The sequence below is a fragment of the Armigeres subalbatus genome, chromosome 2, assembly GCF_024139115.2.
Source record: "Armigeres subalbatus isolate Guangzhou_Male chromosome 2, GZ_Asu_2, whole genome shotgun sequence".
Classification (NCBI taxonomy): domain Eukaryota; kingdom Metazoa; phylum Arthropoda; class Insecta; order Diptera; family Culicidae; genus Armigeres; species Armigeres subalbatus.
In genome coordinates, this window is record NC_085140.1 from 221,849,293 (window position 1) to 221,866,450 (window position 17,158).

Genomic DNA, 17,158 nt, shown 5'->3' on the forward strand with positions numbered 1-17,158 from the left:
GATTACAATTAATTGCATATTATTCGGCAACTCGGCCGTACGAAAACTATTTTTTGTTAAATATCTTGGCTGTGCATATGCATAGCATATGTTTCGAAATGGACAAATTGAATGAAATTTGCGAAAAAGAATCCACGGCTTGGAGGGACTCGAACCCTCAACCTCCTACTCTCTAGATAGGCGTGATAACCCCTACACAACAAGACCACTTAATTGGAGATTGGACAAATCAAGCATTCGAAAGATATTCAATTTGCAAAAAGAAGAGCTAATCGCGGTGGAGGTTGGTACTCGGATTCTGATGGCTTTTCCGCAAACGTGACCTTTAAGTGGTCTTGTTGTGTAGGGGTTATCACGCCTATCTAGAGAGTACGAGGTTGAGGGTTCGAGTCCCGCAAGACACGTGGATTCTTTTTCGCAAATTTCATATCAATTTGTCCATTTCGAAACATATGCTATGCATATGCACAGCCAAGATATTTAACTAAAAATAGTTTTCGTACGGCCGAGTTGCCGAATAATATGCAATTAATTGTACTCAAGTGTCGGTCTTTAACCGTCATTAGTCGTCTGAGTACACGCGACCGCTTACGTTAAGGCAATCAAACTCATCAAATGCTTTAGCCAAGCAAGCCTTTGGCACAGCAGAGTGCGATTGAATTCGCATTCTATACCGTCCCGCCCAGACAGTTCCTGGGGGGCATGGAGTGCGATCCTCTCGTTTAATAAACAATGTGCACTCGCTTGGCTGGGGGTATACAATAGTAAAGCACATGTGGAGATTGGACAAATCAAGCATCCGAAAGATATTCAATTTGCAAAAAAGAGAGCTAACCGCGGTGGAGGTTGGTACTCGGATTCTGATGGCTTTTCCGCAAACGTGACCTTTAAGTGGTCTTGTTGTGTAGGGGTTATCACGCCTATCTAGAGAGTAGGAGGTTGAGGGTTCGAGTCCCTCCAAGACACGTGGATTCTTTTTCGCAAATTTCATATCAATTTGTCCATTTCGAAACATATGCTATGCATATGCACAGCCAAGATATTTAACAAAAAAATGGTTTTCGTAGGACCGAGTTGCCAAATAATATGCAATTAATTGTAATCAAGTGTCGGTCTTTCACCGTCATAAGTCGTCTGAGTACACGCGACCGCTTACGTTAAGGCAATCAAACTCATCAAATGCTTTAGCCAAGCAAGCCTTTGGCACAGCAGAGTGCGATTGAATTCGCATTCTATACCGTCCCGCCCAGACAGTTCCTGGGGGGCATGGAGTGCGATCCTCTCGTTTAATAAACAATGTGCACTCGCTTGGCTGTGGGTATACAATAGTAAAGCACATGTGGAGATTGGACAAATCAAGCATCCGAAAGATATTCAATTTGCAAAAAAGAGAGCTAACCGCGGTGGAGGTTGGTACTCGGATTCTGATGGCTTTTCCGCAAACGTGACCTTTAAGTGGTCTTGTTGTGTAGGGGTTATCACGCCTATCTAGAGAGTAGGAGGTTGAGGTTCGAGTCCTCCAAGACACGTGGATTCTTTTCGCAAATTTCATATCAATTTGTACATTTCGAAACATATGCTAGGCATATGCACAGCCAAGATATTTAACAAAAAATAGTTTTCGTACGGCCGAGTTGCCGAACAATATGAAATTAATTGTAATCAAGTGTAGGAATTTCAACGTCTTACGTCGTCTGAGTCCCCGCGACCGCTTACGTTAAGGCAATCAAACTCATAAAATGCTTTAGCCACGCAAGCATTTGGCACAGAAGAGTGAGATTGAATTCGTATTCTATACCGTCCCTCCCAGACAGTTCCTGGGGGCATGGAGTGCGATCCTCTCGTTTAATAAACAATGTGCACTCGCTTGGCTGTGGGTATACAATAGTAAAGCACATGTGGAGATTGGACAAATCAAGCATCCGAAAGATATTCAATTTGCAAAAAGAGAGCTAACCGCGGTGGAGCCGTGAAACGTGACCTTTAAGTGGTCTTGTTGTGTAGGGGTTATCACGTCTATCTAGAGAGTAGGAGGTTGAGGGTTCGAGTCCCTCCAAGACACGTGGATTCTTTTCGCAAATTTCATATCAATTTGTCCATTTCGAAACATATGCTATGCATATGCACAGCCAAGATATGTAATTCACATGTTTAGTCACATAGGTGTTGATAAAACGACCTTATCTATGACGGTCGTTCTTCTCACACCTCATATTTTTCTTGGCTTAAAGTTGGGTTGAGATAATAAGCTCTACTACTTGAGGCAAAGCACATATGCATATTACACAGAAAACCGAGAAAACCTCAAAAAACATTTTTTTTGACAAATGATTGAATGAATCAGATACAGTGGTTGATGCCGCTGCACAATGGCGGAAACCCGGACAAAACCTCAAATTTGTTTCGTTCGTTTCGCGAAGCTCGTATTTTGTTAATTTCACACATCAAATGAACTGATTCTAAAATTTGATGATTGTAGCTTGTATACATTTAATTTTTGGTGGCTTATTGAAGTTCATGCTGTAAAGTATCTCCCGAACAAATTTGTATGGCAAAAGAAAATTTGACTAAATTCTTTTTGGGTAAGATTCGGAACGATATGGTAGGGTATCCAATCATGGTTTGAACCAAATGGCGGGTTTCAGATGAGCCGTCAAAACAAAATTGATTTATTTCATTAAAGGGGCATGTTAGAACTGCGATTTCTATTTTATATGGAAGCTTAGTTCATTATCTTTCTGAAAACATCCTGGGTGCACATAATTATGCTTAGTTTTATTGAAAAAAGTTAATACAGTGTCGACCCGATTTTGTCACTCCCCGATTTTGTCTACCCCCGATTTTATCACGTCCCGATTTTATCACGTCTTCGACCCGATTTTGTCACCCCAAAAAAATTTGAAAATTTTAGTCGTTCTTTTTATTTCCGCAAATAATACCGCAAACAACATTGATTTTCATGAAATAACTTTCACCGCCTGTAGTTTATTATAAATGACTTCTGAGTACCTGGGAAGGATTCTGTGTAAGCATTTTCGACTAGAAATAACGGGTACCGTTCACGCATTTCGCCTTTCCAAGGCATAAAATGATTCAAATTTGTGAAATGAATTAAAAAAATGGAAATATTTTTTTTTCGATTTTGTCACATACCCTGTTTTATCACCCCAAAATTCACCAGGGGGGTGATAAAATCGGGATATTACTGTAATTACATATATCAAAGTTATAACTTTGATTCGTACCATGGTTTGAACTACACTGTTCATGGTTTGAACTAAAATCGTACCATGGTTTGAACTAGGGGAACAGGTGGTAAAATGAACACGTTAAGGACTTGCGTTGAATTCAATCATAAAACGAGGATAATTTGCTAGTTTTACCACTTGGTTCAGCAATTTAACTCATATTTTTATTGCACTGAACATTTTTTTCGCTAATAAACATTGTTTTATGTAGTTTTTCATCGAAATAAAAAACATCGAAATTTCGTATGTACAAAAATAGTGCGGGTAAAATGAACACTGCCTGGTGGTAAAATGAACATCGCTTCTAAAACTCTTTTGAAACATTTAATTTTCTTTTTTTAATTCTAGCACTGTATAACTAGTTAAGATTATGAGAGCCTTTTGAAAAATCTGGTATAACTTTTGAAAAGCTCTTAATTATCAATATAATAAAAAGAAGACAAAAACTTTTGAAATATCAATTATTTTTAAATTAAATTTACATATTCAAAGTTTTATCTTGGTTATTCGATATGGTTTGTTTCTTGAACTCCCGCTTCACAATTGCACAACTTTTATCATGAATTTGTGAAAGTTCGATAGAAGTGTTCATTTTACCCCCATACGTGCCTTGTGATAAATAACTCTCCCTCTAACTATGCAAACCAATAATTTTACTATTTACCCCTGCAACATCTTTGTGAAGGTTGTCCTAATTGCCGCTGTGGTTAGAACAGGTTTGAATCAATGTTATTATGAATTTATTAAGAATTAAAGCTTGCGGAAAAATGATTAAGAATTACATCAGACCCTATTTTTACGGCCTCGTTTGATATTTTGGATAGTAATAGCTATTCATTCGGTCTCAAAACCAAAATACTTGCTCAGGTATCTTATTTTATTTCGAGGAAAACGTGTGCATGATTAACATATGCCTAAATAGTGTTTTAATATAAATATAGCTAACTGTTCATTTTACCACCTCTTCCCCTACTACAGCAGCCAGCAGCTCCTAAATATAATAATAATCATATGCATGAAACGCTGAGGAAATCTATTGAAAAGCAAATTTGTTTTACTATTCATCTTCTCGCATTAGATTAGTATCTCGAAACGTGTGAAAATCGTCTAAATTATCGATATGAAAATTGCGATTTTTTCATATTGGAAATGTAACCAAAATGCTCCAGCTAGCAAATTGTATAAATTCGCATGCAGCGAATTAAGTATAAGCCATGATCAGTTTTTATCTTGTATAAATGTTACTATTTTAACTATTTAAACTGTTTCTCAATTGTATGATGATGTCAATCGATTACAGATAAAAATTGCGTTCTTTTGATACATTGATCTCACTCCTGTGTCATAAAATGCGTCCTTTACGAGCTTTTTGAAATTATGCCACTGGTGGGGGGAATTTAGCGCAAATTCAGGACGTTTTGAAACCGCTTTATTTTATTACTTAAACAATATGTACCTAAAAATGTTAGTTAAACTCTATCACTTCCAGTATACCTAAATATGCAATTCATACTGTTTAGGTTCATTTCCTGCCAATGAGATGGTAATTTCTACTGATTTCAAAATGGTTCAAATCATGATACGCTTTTCACTAGTTCAAACCATGATTGGAAACTCTATCATGTATTAAACCCTATTTTTTGTCTACTTTTCGGTGGTTAGTGTGGTGATTTGCTCCTAGTTGCTCCAAAGCTGGAAATTGATTATTTCAATGTTATAACATTCTATAGTATATGTTGAATAACAATGAATCACATACAGTGCAGTGGTTGGTTTCCTACCCGCCGTTGTCAACACTCAGGCACTATCGTATGTGTAAAAATAGCCAGCATGAGTTAACCACCTGAAGTTTGTATGGCAAAAGACTTCTAACGCAGTGTTTCTCAACAACAGGAACTTTTCACGAAAATCTATTTGGTATTAGTTATGTAGGAAGGTATCTGCTACTACCCATACCAAATATTTTTTCGATTAGGATGATTATTTTCGAGATATTAAACTTTAGATGCCTTTCATAGATGCCTGTCTACACTAACCATACGGCCACAAAGCCCACAGTTATCGCTCGTCAAGATAGAGTTGATTGTCGTCTTATTCCTAGATGTAGTCGGTTTCAAACAACAGGGCCATCAAGCATTACATGTAGATTTCTTTCTCCATACAAACTTTAGGTAGTTAACTCATGCTGGCTATTTTTACATATATATTAGCGTCTGGATTCGGCAGCGGCGGGTAGGAAACTGTATATGATTCATTCATAACTTATCACACCAATCGCGGTAGATAGTTGAGAAGATCTTGATTGAAACAGAGAAGTTACCTGAAAATTTTGTCATACATCTATTTGTTTATTTATTTTATTTCGTCAACCAACGTAGACTAGTACATATACATATACATACACATATATATTTTATATGCTTAGGAAATATCCCGTTGGTCTGCTCATGGGTTCGTCAAAGCTGTGCGCCGATCCGAAAATCGTCGGTGGTTTTCAGACATTAACGGGAGAATCTATGGTTAAGGAAGGCTCAAAGGGTGGATTAATCCGGGTTTATTTTTGGGAAAGTTCTGCAATCTTTGCTGAATACCACAATTGAATACCCTATTAAGGGGTCTCGAGTAGCTTTGCGAACAAAGGCGTAGCAATGCCAATCCGGAGGTGGCGAGCTCAATTCTCGGCCCGATCTAGGATGGGCATAGTGTATCCACAGACAAACAGATGTAATACTCGAGAATGTCTCAACGTACACACTAGACTGGACCAGGAAACAAAATGTTGTCGAATTCCACGGGGCACCCCCCAGGATTGTGTCTTTTGTTGGGAAAATCAATCTCTGAAAATTTCAGCTCAATCGGTTGTTGCATAAGCTGGCGCAATTGATTTGAAGTTTGTATGGGGATTTCAGTCAAAATATATAGGAAAATACACCTCCGTCACTAATTCGATCTGAAAATTGTTTCTGATCGTTCGATTGAGCTCAGAATCGCAAAAAGGGCAGTTGGTATGTTACAGAACAATTTCACAGAACATTGTATGATGATTGAATGAACTTTTATATAGTTTTCGGCTGATGCGATTCGATCAATAAATCCAAAATTGCACTATCCAGCTCTCAATACATCAGCCGAAAGCTAAGTAAAAGTTCATTTAATCATAGTACAATGTTCTGTGAAATTGTTCTGTAACATACTAACTGCCCTTTTTGCAATTCTGAGCTCCATCGAACGATCAGAAACAATTTTCAGATCGAATGAGTGACGGAGGTGTATTTTCCTATATATTTAGGATGAAATCCCCATACAAACTTTAAATCAATTGCGCCAGCTTATGCAACAACCGATTGAGCTGAAATTTTGAGAGATTGATTTTCTCACCAAAAGACACAATCCTGGTGGGTGCCCCGTGGAATTCTACAACATTTTTTCTCCCCATACTAAGCTGGGCCAGTCTAGTACACACTCAGTTCACAGACATAACACATTGAACATTTACTCATCGAATTCATCGTTGTTCAAACATTAACGACATCTGTTGATTTCAGTTAGTTGGGTAAATCACAAATCAGATGGCGATAGTGAGCAAACGTCAAACTAGAGCAAAAACGATGTGCGCGCCACGAGTGATCGATTGGCCAACTAATGATTATTTGAATTGACCAGTAAATCAGTGAACGATGGAAATTTGACGAGTGTTATGTCTGTTTGTCTGTGCTCAGTTTTTAATTCTGCAGCTCGGTAAAAATCCGTACTGCCCAGCAAAATAAAAACTGATATCCCGGTAAAAATGACGTTTGTTAGCTGATTTTCGGCAACTTTGACAGAAATCTCGGCAAAAAACTTGTTTGCTGGGGCACGGCTGTGCGAAACTCGGTAAATGTTCAACATTTTGCTAAGATCCCGGTAAAAAAAATGAAGTGTGTACAGTGTGTTAGTGACCAATACAAATATTTATTAGTTGGTCAATCCACCACTTGAGGCGCGTTCATCGATTTTGTTCGATATTGACGTTTGCTCACTAGCGACACCTGGTTCGTGAATTGCCCAAGTCAGAATAAACAATAGATGTAGTTAGGGATTGCGTGACGATGAATTGAATAGCCTAATGTTCCATGTGTTATGTCTGGTTGTCTGTGGTGTACCCATCGGCATGGCATAGGCATAGAAAAATCTTTCATTTAACTGAAGAAATGCTAATTGAATACTAAGTTGAAAAGCAGACCATAGAAGAAGAAGAATACCCTATTAGTGTAATAATAGAATAATTATTAAAATATAACTTATTGTCTTTACAGATAACTAAACTTCATCATAATGCAAGGTGAGCAAAATTATCTTCTCGCAAACGGTAAGGTTAATCTAAGTTTAAATTTGCACCAATTTTGACCATGTTTAGGCCGTTGTGATAAAAATTAAAAATGATTTGAACAAATATGTTATGTTGGAAACTCTTTGGTCAAGACTGGTATATAATACATATGCATGAAATTGATCATTGTTATTCATTTTCATATTTTTATCAATCAGTACAAATTTAGCATTATTCGAAGCATTGAAAAAAAATTTGAAATCTTTATAAGAAGTTCTTTAGAACTTCAAAGCAAAAATATACGAAAATTCCACATGGTTCCAAATGTTAAGAATCTCGACTTGAAATTTTTAAGTTTCACGAAAAATGTTTCCAACGGAACTTAAACTGGATTTTTGTTTCGGAATTTTAAGGTTTTTCTAGATTTCTACAGGGAATTCTTTTTATTGTTATGGACATAGGATGGTCATTCTTTGGAAGTTTATTACAATAAAATTATTTTACAAACATACAAAAATAAACAGTTAACAACACATTTAACAAATTAAAATAACTGACGATCTTTCTGTGCCTCGAGTAACGTCCCTGTGCTTGCGATGCATGTACGGGATTGGTTGTTTTATTTTTTTAACTGCTTTCCAATTTGTGTAAATAAATAGTTTAAATCTGTATTTTTGAAACAATACAATAAAACGTTGTCTCTTCCTTGATCGAGTGGTCCAAAAAATCGAAAATCTATCGGGAAATGACTGAGCTATTAACGGAAGTTTATCATATTTTCGTGACGGTCTTCGATTTTTGCAATCGTAATGTGCACCCCAATATAGAAAACACAGACTTAGCCCTACCTAAAAATGTTATCCAAAGTTTCCTAGGACAACCCCAACCACCCAATTAGTCTTGTCACCGAGCATCTTAGCATACGAAAGGCCTTATAACAAGCGACTTATTGCGCAAATTTCGCAAACGTATATGAAATGATGATAATTCATACTAACCCATAAATAACACAGATTTGAGTTACAGAACACAATGGGGTATATTATTGAGAAATTACTTAATTTTACTTTTTAGACCCAAACAACCAATATTACGGGGGATATCCACAGCAGCCAGGATACAATCAAGGCGGTTATCCTTCCCAGCAGTATCCTCCCCAACAAGGTTATCCGAGTTATCCACCCCAACCAGGTTATCCTCCTCAACCGGGATATCCACCTCAAGGTTATCCTCCTCAACCAGGTATGTGGAGATAGACAACTGTGAGATAATTGAAGATTTGAATCATATGTTATCGGCTTTAGGGTTTGCACCGCAGCCAGGGTTCCAACCTTCATATCCACCACAAGATCAAGGATTCATGGGACAACCAACAGTGCCGCCAGGCGGAAGTTATGGTAACTATGACCCAGAAGACCAAAGTGCTAAGGGCTTCGATTTCACCGATCAATCCATCAGGAAAGGATTCATCCGTAAGGTGTACTCCATTCTCACGGTATGTATAGGCAATAATAATTTCCTCAGTAGCGGTACTGCCTTTCTCGTTATTATCCAAGGCATAAAGTACTGCAATCATAAACTCGTCATAAACCGTTGAACCCAACCATATGAAAAGTTAGTTTTCGGGATGAAATTACAGTACGATTCTACAATATTCCTCAGAAAACCACTTCCCAGGATGTATCATCCTTCAGCATCAATTCCCCCGAAAACCATTCCCCGGAATGCATTATCTGCCAGAATTCGCTTTTTTTCATATTTAACGCCGTTGATAATGGATAGCATGAACGGAATTTCTGATTGGAATTAGCGAGCTTCTCAGAACCCGAAATATAATTACAATGAAATAACAAACGCGTTTCGCGTACGTAGAAAAGGTAAAATGTGTATTAGAAAGGTCTAAAATAGCACTGATATGTGAATTTGTCTCATTGTTTACATTTAATTATACCCATTTCAAGAATCTTCGTTGAATGCAATAACCACTGTGAAATGAAAAGTTAGAACAGAAGTGAGAGGCCTCACTCTTGCTCCTCATTTTTCACTTCGCATTTCTCACTATTCACAGTAATTATTTTTGCCAATCGACAATGAATCACATACAGTAGCGGTTTCCTACCCGCCGTTGCTAGCAACCAGGCGTTAACGTATATGTAAAAATAGCCAGTATGAGTTAAACACCTGTAGTTTGTATGTCGAAAGACATCAAAAGCAGATTTTCTCAACAGTAGGAACTTTTCACGAAAAACTATTTGGTACCAGTTATGCAGGAATGTGCCCGTTACCAAATATGTTTTCGATTAGGGTCCTTTTATTCAAGATATTAAACCTTAGATGCGTTTCGCCAAAAGATATTTTAGTTACTAGATAAAGATTGTCGCTTCGGTTTCCTTTGTTCTGCTGTCCGAAACATGTGTGGTACATACCTGTCAAATCGTATGGATTTTCCTTCTTTGACATTTAGCTCCCCTATCCTCGCCAGCAAAAGATGTTCCGGACAGCGACGACAGCGACAATCTTTATCTAGTAACTAAAATATCTTTTGTTTCGCCATACTGCTCTCCGGAAGTTAACTCTAAATGTGCCGTTGTAAGCACGCTCAAAATAGGCGGTTCATTAAGTTGACCTGGGGAAGGCATTAAGGATCTGTCTCATTTGGAGAATTAAACTGAAATTAAACTTAAACGTGACACTTCAATAATTATCGAATAACCCTGCTGGCAGAGCAAGATTACTTTTGACAGATATACAATCATTTTGCATCGATGTTTTATTGGAATTGCTGGGTAGCACCAGTCATTCTTATGACCGGGGTTTTTGCTAATTTTTGACCTGTCACTTTTAAGTTTAATTCTCCAAATGAGACAGACCCTAAACATCGTGTTAGTTTTCCTATGTTTTGTCTCTTTTTAGCTTTATCACCTCGTAATTTTGGAGCGGCGAATTTCGGTTTTCAGTTGTTTGATATAGGTACCTAACTGTAAATGTATCACCATCTAGTGTAGGGGAACTGTTCGGATCTCCATCTCACTGAACATATATTCATCTAATCGTGAAACAAAGAAATGCTTGTATGTGTATGTATGTGTATGTGTATGTGTGTGCACAAAAGCTAAGAAAAACATTAGACAACTTTTCATATAGTAATCCTTAACCGATTTTCTCGCAAGTTTCGACAAAGGGCAAAGCCTAGTTGATCACTATTGAATTTTATAACAATCGACCGTTGCGTTTAAAAGTTACAAAGAAAATGGTACATCGAACCGAGCCATATAAGCGCCATATAAGGTTGGGGCCCTCCTTAGCCGTGTGGTAAGACGCGTGGCTACAAAGCAAGACCATGCTGAGGGTGGCTGGGTTCGATTCCCGGTGCCGGTCTAGGCAATTTTCGGATTGGAAATTGTCTCGACTTCCCTGGGCATAAAAGTATCATCGTGCTAGCCTCATGATATATGAATGCAAAAATGGTAACCTGGCTTAGAAACCTCGCAGTTAATAACTGTGGAAGTGCTTAATGGACACTAAGCTGCGAGGCGGCTCTGTCCCAGTGTGGGGATGTAATGCCAATAAGAAGAAGAAGGTTGGTGTGTTGACTAAATACGAGAAAGGCAGTATCACTACTCGGTGAATTAAGTTGGTTTTTATTTCTTAATCCTAACTCTTCATTTCTTATTTATCATTGTGTACAGAAAAAGTGAGACACACTTTTTTGTATGTAGCCATATCCGATTTGCTTGCAGCATGTTGCATTCGACGCGGAATATTTTTCGCTATTGGAAATTGGCCCAATCGGCCATTGTGTTCCGGAATTATTTTAAGAAAAACTTGTTCCCCATTTTTCCCAATTTTTTTTTTCAAATACTGCTGCAATGCATTCAAACGAACGCAAATAAATGAGAATTGATGGAAATAACTGAATCTATCTCTCTAAAGTGCAATTTTGACCTCTCTTATGTACTTTTCTTGTTACATTTAATAATACACGAGATAGGCACCATCACCGCTAGGTGGATTATTCTAGGATTTTTTAATTTTCCTTCTCACATGATACCCATTACTATAAAAATGATGTTAAGCCACTTTATTCTATTTGTGCTTTCTTGTTATATCAAACGTTTCCTCATGCTATATTTTTCAAATGTTAGTTAGTTCTGTGTCCAAGATATAGAGGTAATAAACTATAGAGGAAGATTGTCGCTGTCGTCACTGGCAAAACAACATTTGCTGGCGAGGATAGGGCACTAAATGTCAACGAAGGAAAAATCAGTACGTTTTGACAGATAGGTACCCAACATGTTTGGGGACGATAACAAAGGGAACCGCAGCGACAATCATCCTCTATAGTTTATTACCTCTATTGTCCAAGACTACACCGAGGTCACAGACAAACAGACATAACACATTGAACATTCACTCATCAAATTTATTGTCGTTTAAACACCAACGACATCTGTTGATTTCAGTTAGTTGGGCAAATCATGAACCAGATGGCAAAAGTGAGCAAACTTAACTTCAAACTAGAGCAGATTCGATGAGGACGCCACGAGTGATCGACTGGCCAACTAATGATTATTTGAATTGATCGATAAATCAGTGAACGATAGAAATTTGACAAGTGTTATGTCTGTTTGCCGGTGCCGAGGTCCTTAATGTGATTCGTGCGTTCGAGTATTGTGCCATGTAGGTTGTAGTCAGAAGTGATCGGTTGTTTCTTTTGAGTGAACGTTATGACGGAGCACTTGACTGGGCTTACGATCATGCGGTTTGGAGAACACCAGTTTAAAAAAAGTGAGTGATCTGCCGTTGTAAATTAAACAGTCAGTAGTAGAACTAATTTGACGAAACATTTTCAAATCGTCAGCGTATCTCAGCGTCGAGGGCTTTCGATGACTAGATGGACGTCATTGAAGTAGAGCAGAAATATTAGTTTCCTTGCGGTATGCCGGATGTTGCTTTGAAACTGTTCGCAGTCATCTAAAGTCACCATCAGTTGTCGGTCAGGCAAGTATGAGCGGAACTAGCACAATCAATTATTATTGATGCCGTACCTGTCGAGTTTGGCAACAACGTTGTACAACTTGTCAAATGCTGCAGACAGATCGGTTAATGGTTAATGGTACACGCAGAAAAATGTTTTTTAAACTCAATGATGTTATGTATAAAAACAACAAAAATAATTATTGTTCCCCGGCTAATAATTTTTTTTTTAATTCAACAAAAAAAAACAGATTTGATTGAACGAAAAATATTGTTGTTTCTACAATGTTCCAAAACAGCACTCAAAATAAAAATTGTTGAATTTACAATATATTTTTTTGTTTGTACAAAAAATATTTTTAAACCAAAAAGAAAAAAATTTGATTTCAACAATATTTTTCTTAAATTAAAAAAAATAAATATCTTGTAATCAAAAAAATATTTTAAATGTTATATTAAATTTCTTGTGATTATCAATTATTTTAATTTTTGATTAGGCGTCGTGTGGAAAATAAAACCACAATAATTATATTTGTATTTTTTCAAATATTTACTTCACAAACTAGTTTATAATATACTGTATTATTTATACTGGATTGCAGTAGAAACAACAATGAAATTTTTTGAATTTAATATATATCAGTTTTGATTTTAAAAATAAAATTTTTTAGTTTTAAAAAATATTTCAATAATTTTATTTTTTAGTTCAAAAAGGTAGATTTTCTCTGCGTGTACATTTCGTGGATTGGTTTTCTGGGGGGAATGGTAGATTCTAGAGAATGTCTTAGTGGGGAGTAGTAATAGAACCATTCAGTACATCTGGTTGATGATGATGTTGAACCAAATACTAACTTATAAAAAAAAAACTAAATAAAGAATAAAAAAAACTTTGTTGATCGAATAAGTAAAAAACCATTATAATGAATAATCCATTTTCTTTAAGGTGCAACTTGCAATCACTCTCGGCTTCATAGCTCTGTTTATGTACCATAAAGGCACAAAGCTATGGGTCCAGAAGCACCCAGAAATGTTCTGGATCGCTTTGGGAGTAATGATTGTAACGCTTATATCAATGGCATGCTGTGGTAGCGTACGGCGTAAGGCTCCAATGAATTTCATTTTCCTCGCTCTATACACATTTGCCCAATCATTCCTACTCGGCGTAACTACAGCAAATTTCAGCTCGGATGAGGTAATAATAAAACTGCATACTGTGTATTACAGATTTTTACTCACTCGTATATCTATTTTAGGTATTACTTGCGGTAGGAATAACGGCAGCAGTTTGTCTCGGACTAACACTTTTCGCATTCCAAACAAAGTGGGATTTCACCGTAATGGGCGGAGTTTTGTTTGTTGCTGTTATAATACTCATGCTGTTTGGAATCATCGCCATCTTTTTCCCAGGAAAGACAATTACGATTGTTTATGCGAGCGCTGGTGCTCTTCTGTTCAGTATCTATTTGATCTACGACACTCAGCTAATGATGGGCGGTGAACATAAGTACAGCATAAGCCCTGAAGAGTATATTTTTGCAGCATTGAATCTATATCTGGATATAATCAACATCTTTATGTACATCCTTACAATCATTGGTGCGTCGCGCGACTAAGGCGCATTGACCAACACCTACTGTGGCGTGCCCTATTACTGTGGGGTTAAGGACGTTCCAACAATAAAACATATACAAAAAATCGATGATTGCCCCTAACGATTTGTAAACAAAAAAATCAATTCTTATTGCAACTCAAATATATTTAAAAGAAATGATACCAAATACCGCGCCTAAGTATTCCTACGAGGATAGAATTTGCATACACTTGCAGATGATCTTAATAAAAACTTTATATTTACCAGTTATGATGATAGACACGGTATTAGGTGCTGCTTGGAATTAGGGCAAGTCACTGTACAAAGGGTAATTACTGTATCTAACGAAGCTCGCAAATAAAAACAAAGCACTGCATATATTGTTATTACTCAAATGTAATTTCTAAAATAATGTTTTTTACTTGAACTCTTATTTTAGGATTTCAGACTACGAGCGGTATCACATGATATACAGTACCTATGTTGTTATGAAACGTCATCATATACATTATTGGAACTGTAAATTAGATGTGTGCTATTTGACATAAAGTTACTCTATATCAAGTTATACATACCTCGTAGTATGAAAATCCTATTAGGGCCATCTACATATTTATAGCTTCACAGCAGCGAATGTTACCTGTTAAATATATGTGTGAATATAAGTAATATAAACCTCCAGTGTAAAAATACAGAGATGAAGTGATCTTACTTTTTAGATGAAAATAAATTAGTCCTGACCCTCACTGATAAACCTATGATAAACAAAATTGAAATATATTTATTTCCAGTTAAAAACCTACAAAACGTGTATTGAAATAATAGATATTACATTCATGGGTTCTATGAACCTGAAAAAATCAATGAACATGTCAAACATGCTGGGAAATGCTTTATTGACGAGGTCAAATTAAGCATTGCGATTGAGTACGCGTTTGCTCATGTTCTTATATTGGACGCAGAACAATGAATCGCCTGCTTAGAGCGTAATTACAGCGGCACACTGGGAGTTAACTTTCTGAAATCAGTATGGCGAAAGGCATCTAAGGTTAGATTTCTCAAAACCCCTTCATCGAAAAAATATTTGGTAGGCGTAGTAGCGGACACCTTCCTACATAACCGGTACCAAATAGTTTTTCATGAAAAGTTCTTAATTTTGAGAAAACCCGCGTTAGATGTCTTTCGCCATACAAATTTCTGGCGGTTAACTCATGCTAGCTATTTGCGCATATACGATAGCGCCTGAATGTGGAAGCGGCGAGCAGAAAATCAGCCACTGCCAATAATTCATTGCTCGATCATCATAATGTTTGTTTTTGCTTGGTGATGGTGAGTGAATTAATAAAATATTAGCAGTGGCTGGTTAAGGGCCGATGCCCACGTAGCGGTTTTTCAACGCCACGTGCAAGCAGCGTTAAAATAACGCTGGTGTGCATCGGCGTGGTGACGCTGCGTTACCGCTTTTTCCCGGTGCACACCTACGTCTTTTTGACGCGACGTGCACTCTGCGTTGAAATGACGCTACGTGGGCATCGAGCCTAAGTGGTTACCTACCCGCCGCTGCCAGTATCCAGGCGCTAAAGTATATGCGCAAAAAGCCAGATTTGTACGGCGAAAGATTTTTTTGACGTAGGACTTTTTTTGACGTAGGACTCTCAACAGATAACAAGCAACTATAAAAGAGAGGCAAAAACTGTTCCGAATCATAACAAGCCATGATAACAAATTTATCAAACTTGTATACAAATGCGAAAAAACAGAATCGGATAGGAAGCCCCCACAGAAAAATGGTGATTTTTGCTTTGTTTTCGCTCATTTCGTGTTGGTTACTGCACAGATGTGTAGAACAAGTTGAAATGCATCATCAGAGCTAGTTAGTGCTCCCCGCATTTGGAGCTTTCTAAAAGAAATTTATCATGGGGTATAGCCTTCCGAATCAGTTCTCTATCGTGACAGCTTGTGAAAAATGTCTCTCGCGGTATGCTACATATCGTATATGTATACAGAGATGGATTGTATGTCATACCCCAGAAACCCATTGCCCAGAAAGTGATTCCCCAGAAATTAATGAATCGCCTGCTTTGAGCGTGCTTACAGCGGCACACTAGGAGTTAATTTTTTGAAATCAGTATGGCGAATAGCATCTAAGGCTCGATTTCTCAAAAATAAGCACTTTCATCAAAAAAATATTTGGTAGGCATGGTAGCGGACACCTTCCTGCATAATCGGTACCAAATAGTTTTTCATGAAAAGTTTCTTATTTTGAGAAAACCCGCGTTAGATGACTTTCGCCATACAAATTTCTGGCGGTTAACTCTTGCTGGCTGTTTTGCGCATATACTATAGCGCCTGGATGTGACGGCGGCGAGTAGAAAATCAGCCACTGCCAATAATTCATTCCCCTGAATGCACTACTCCCCAGAAAACCATTCCCCAGAATACCACAGTCCCCAGAAAGAAATTCCCCAGAATGCCCCTATTCCCCGAAAGACATTTCCCAGAATGCCTCCATCCTCCGAAAGACATTCCCCAGAATGTCCTAATCCCCAGAATACCATACCCCAGAATGCACCATTTCCTAGCTTAGACTAAATACTTCGTAATTGCTTCATGCCGGGCAAATGCGTACTTTGAAAGAAGGAGTCATCTACTCTTTTGCCTTATTCCGGGCAAATGCATACTTTTAAAGAAGGAGTCATCTACTCTTTTGCTTCATCCCGGGCAAATGCGTACTTTTAAAGAAGGAGTCATTTACCCTTCTGCCTTTTTTCCTGGCAAATGCATACTTTTGAAGAAGTAGTTATCTACTCGTTTGTCTTTTTCCGAACAAACCCATACTTTTAAAGAAGGAGTCATCTACTCTTTTGTCTTATTCCAGGTAAATACATACTTCTAAAAATGGAAATCATATATTCTTACGACCCATTGCATTTCATACTCTTTTCAACGATTATGCCAAATGGTCATTATGCCAAACGGCATTATGCCATATGGGCTTCTCCCAATATGAACAACGAGTATAATGGATTATAT

General features: G+C 37.5%; 1 protein-coding gene across 8 annotated transcripts in view; it reads left to right on the plus strand.

Moving 5' to 3' along the window:
• The window catches only part of LOC134211714 (protein lifeguard 1-like), a 42,056-nt gene extending 27,124 nt beyond the window's left edge, over positions 1-14,932 (plus strand). For 5 of the 8 annotated variants that reach the window (XM_062688872.1, XM_062688869.1, XM_062688868.1 and 2 more), the window contains 5 exons: positions 7,544-7,569; positions 8,632-8,799; positions 8,862-9,052; positions 13,478-13,726; positions 13,788-14,932. In XM_062688872.1, coding sequence (XP_062544856.1) covers positions 7,563-7,569; positions 8,632-8,799; positions 8,862-9,052; positions 13,478-13,726; positions 13,788-14,147 — 975 coding nt within the window. In that variant the 5' untranslated portion in view covers positions 7,544-7,562 and the 3' untranslated portion in view covers positions 14,148-14,932. Of the gene's footprint in view, positions 1-7,543; positions 7,597-8,631; positions 8,800-8,861; positions 9,053-13,477; positions 13,727-13,787 lie in introns of all 8 variants that reach the window. The other 3 variants (XM_062688867.1, XM_062688865.1, XM_062688866.1) reach the window with 1 other exon arrangement.
• Positions 14,933-17,158: the final 2,226 nt, after the last annotated feature.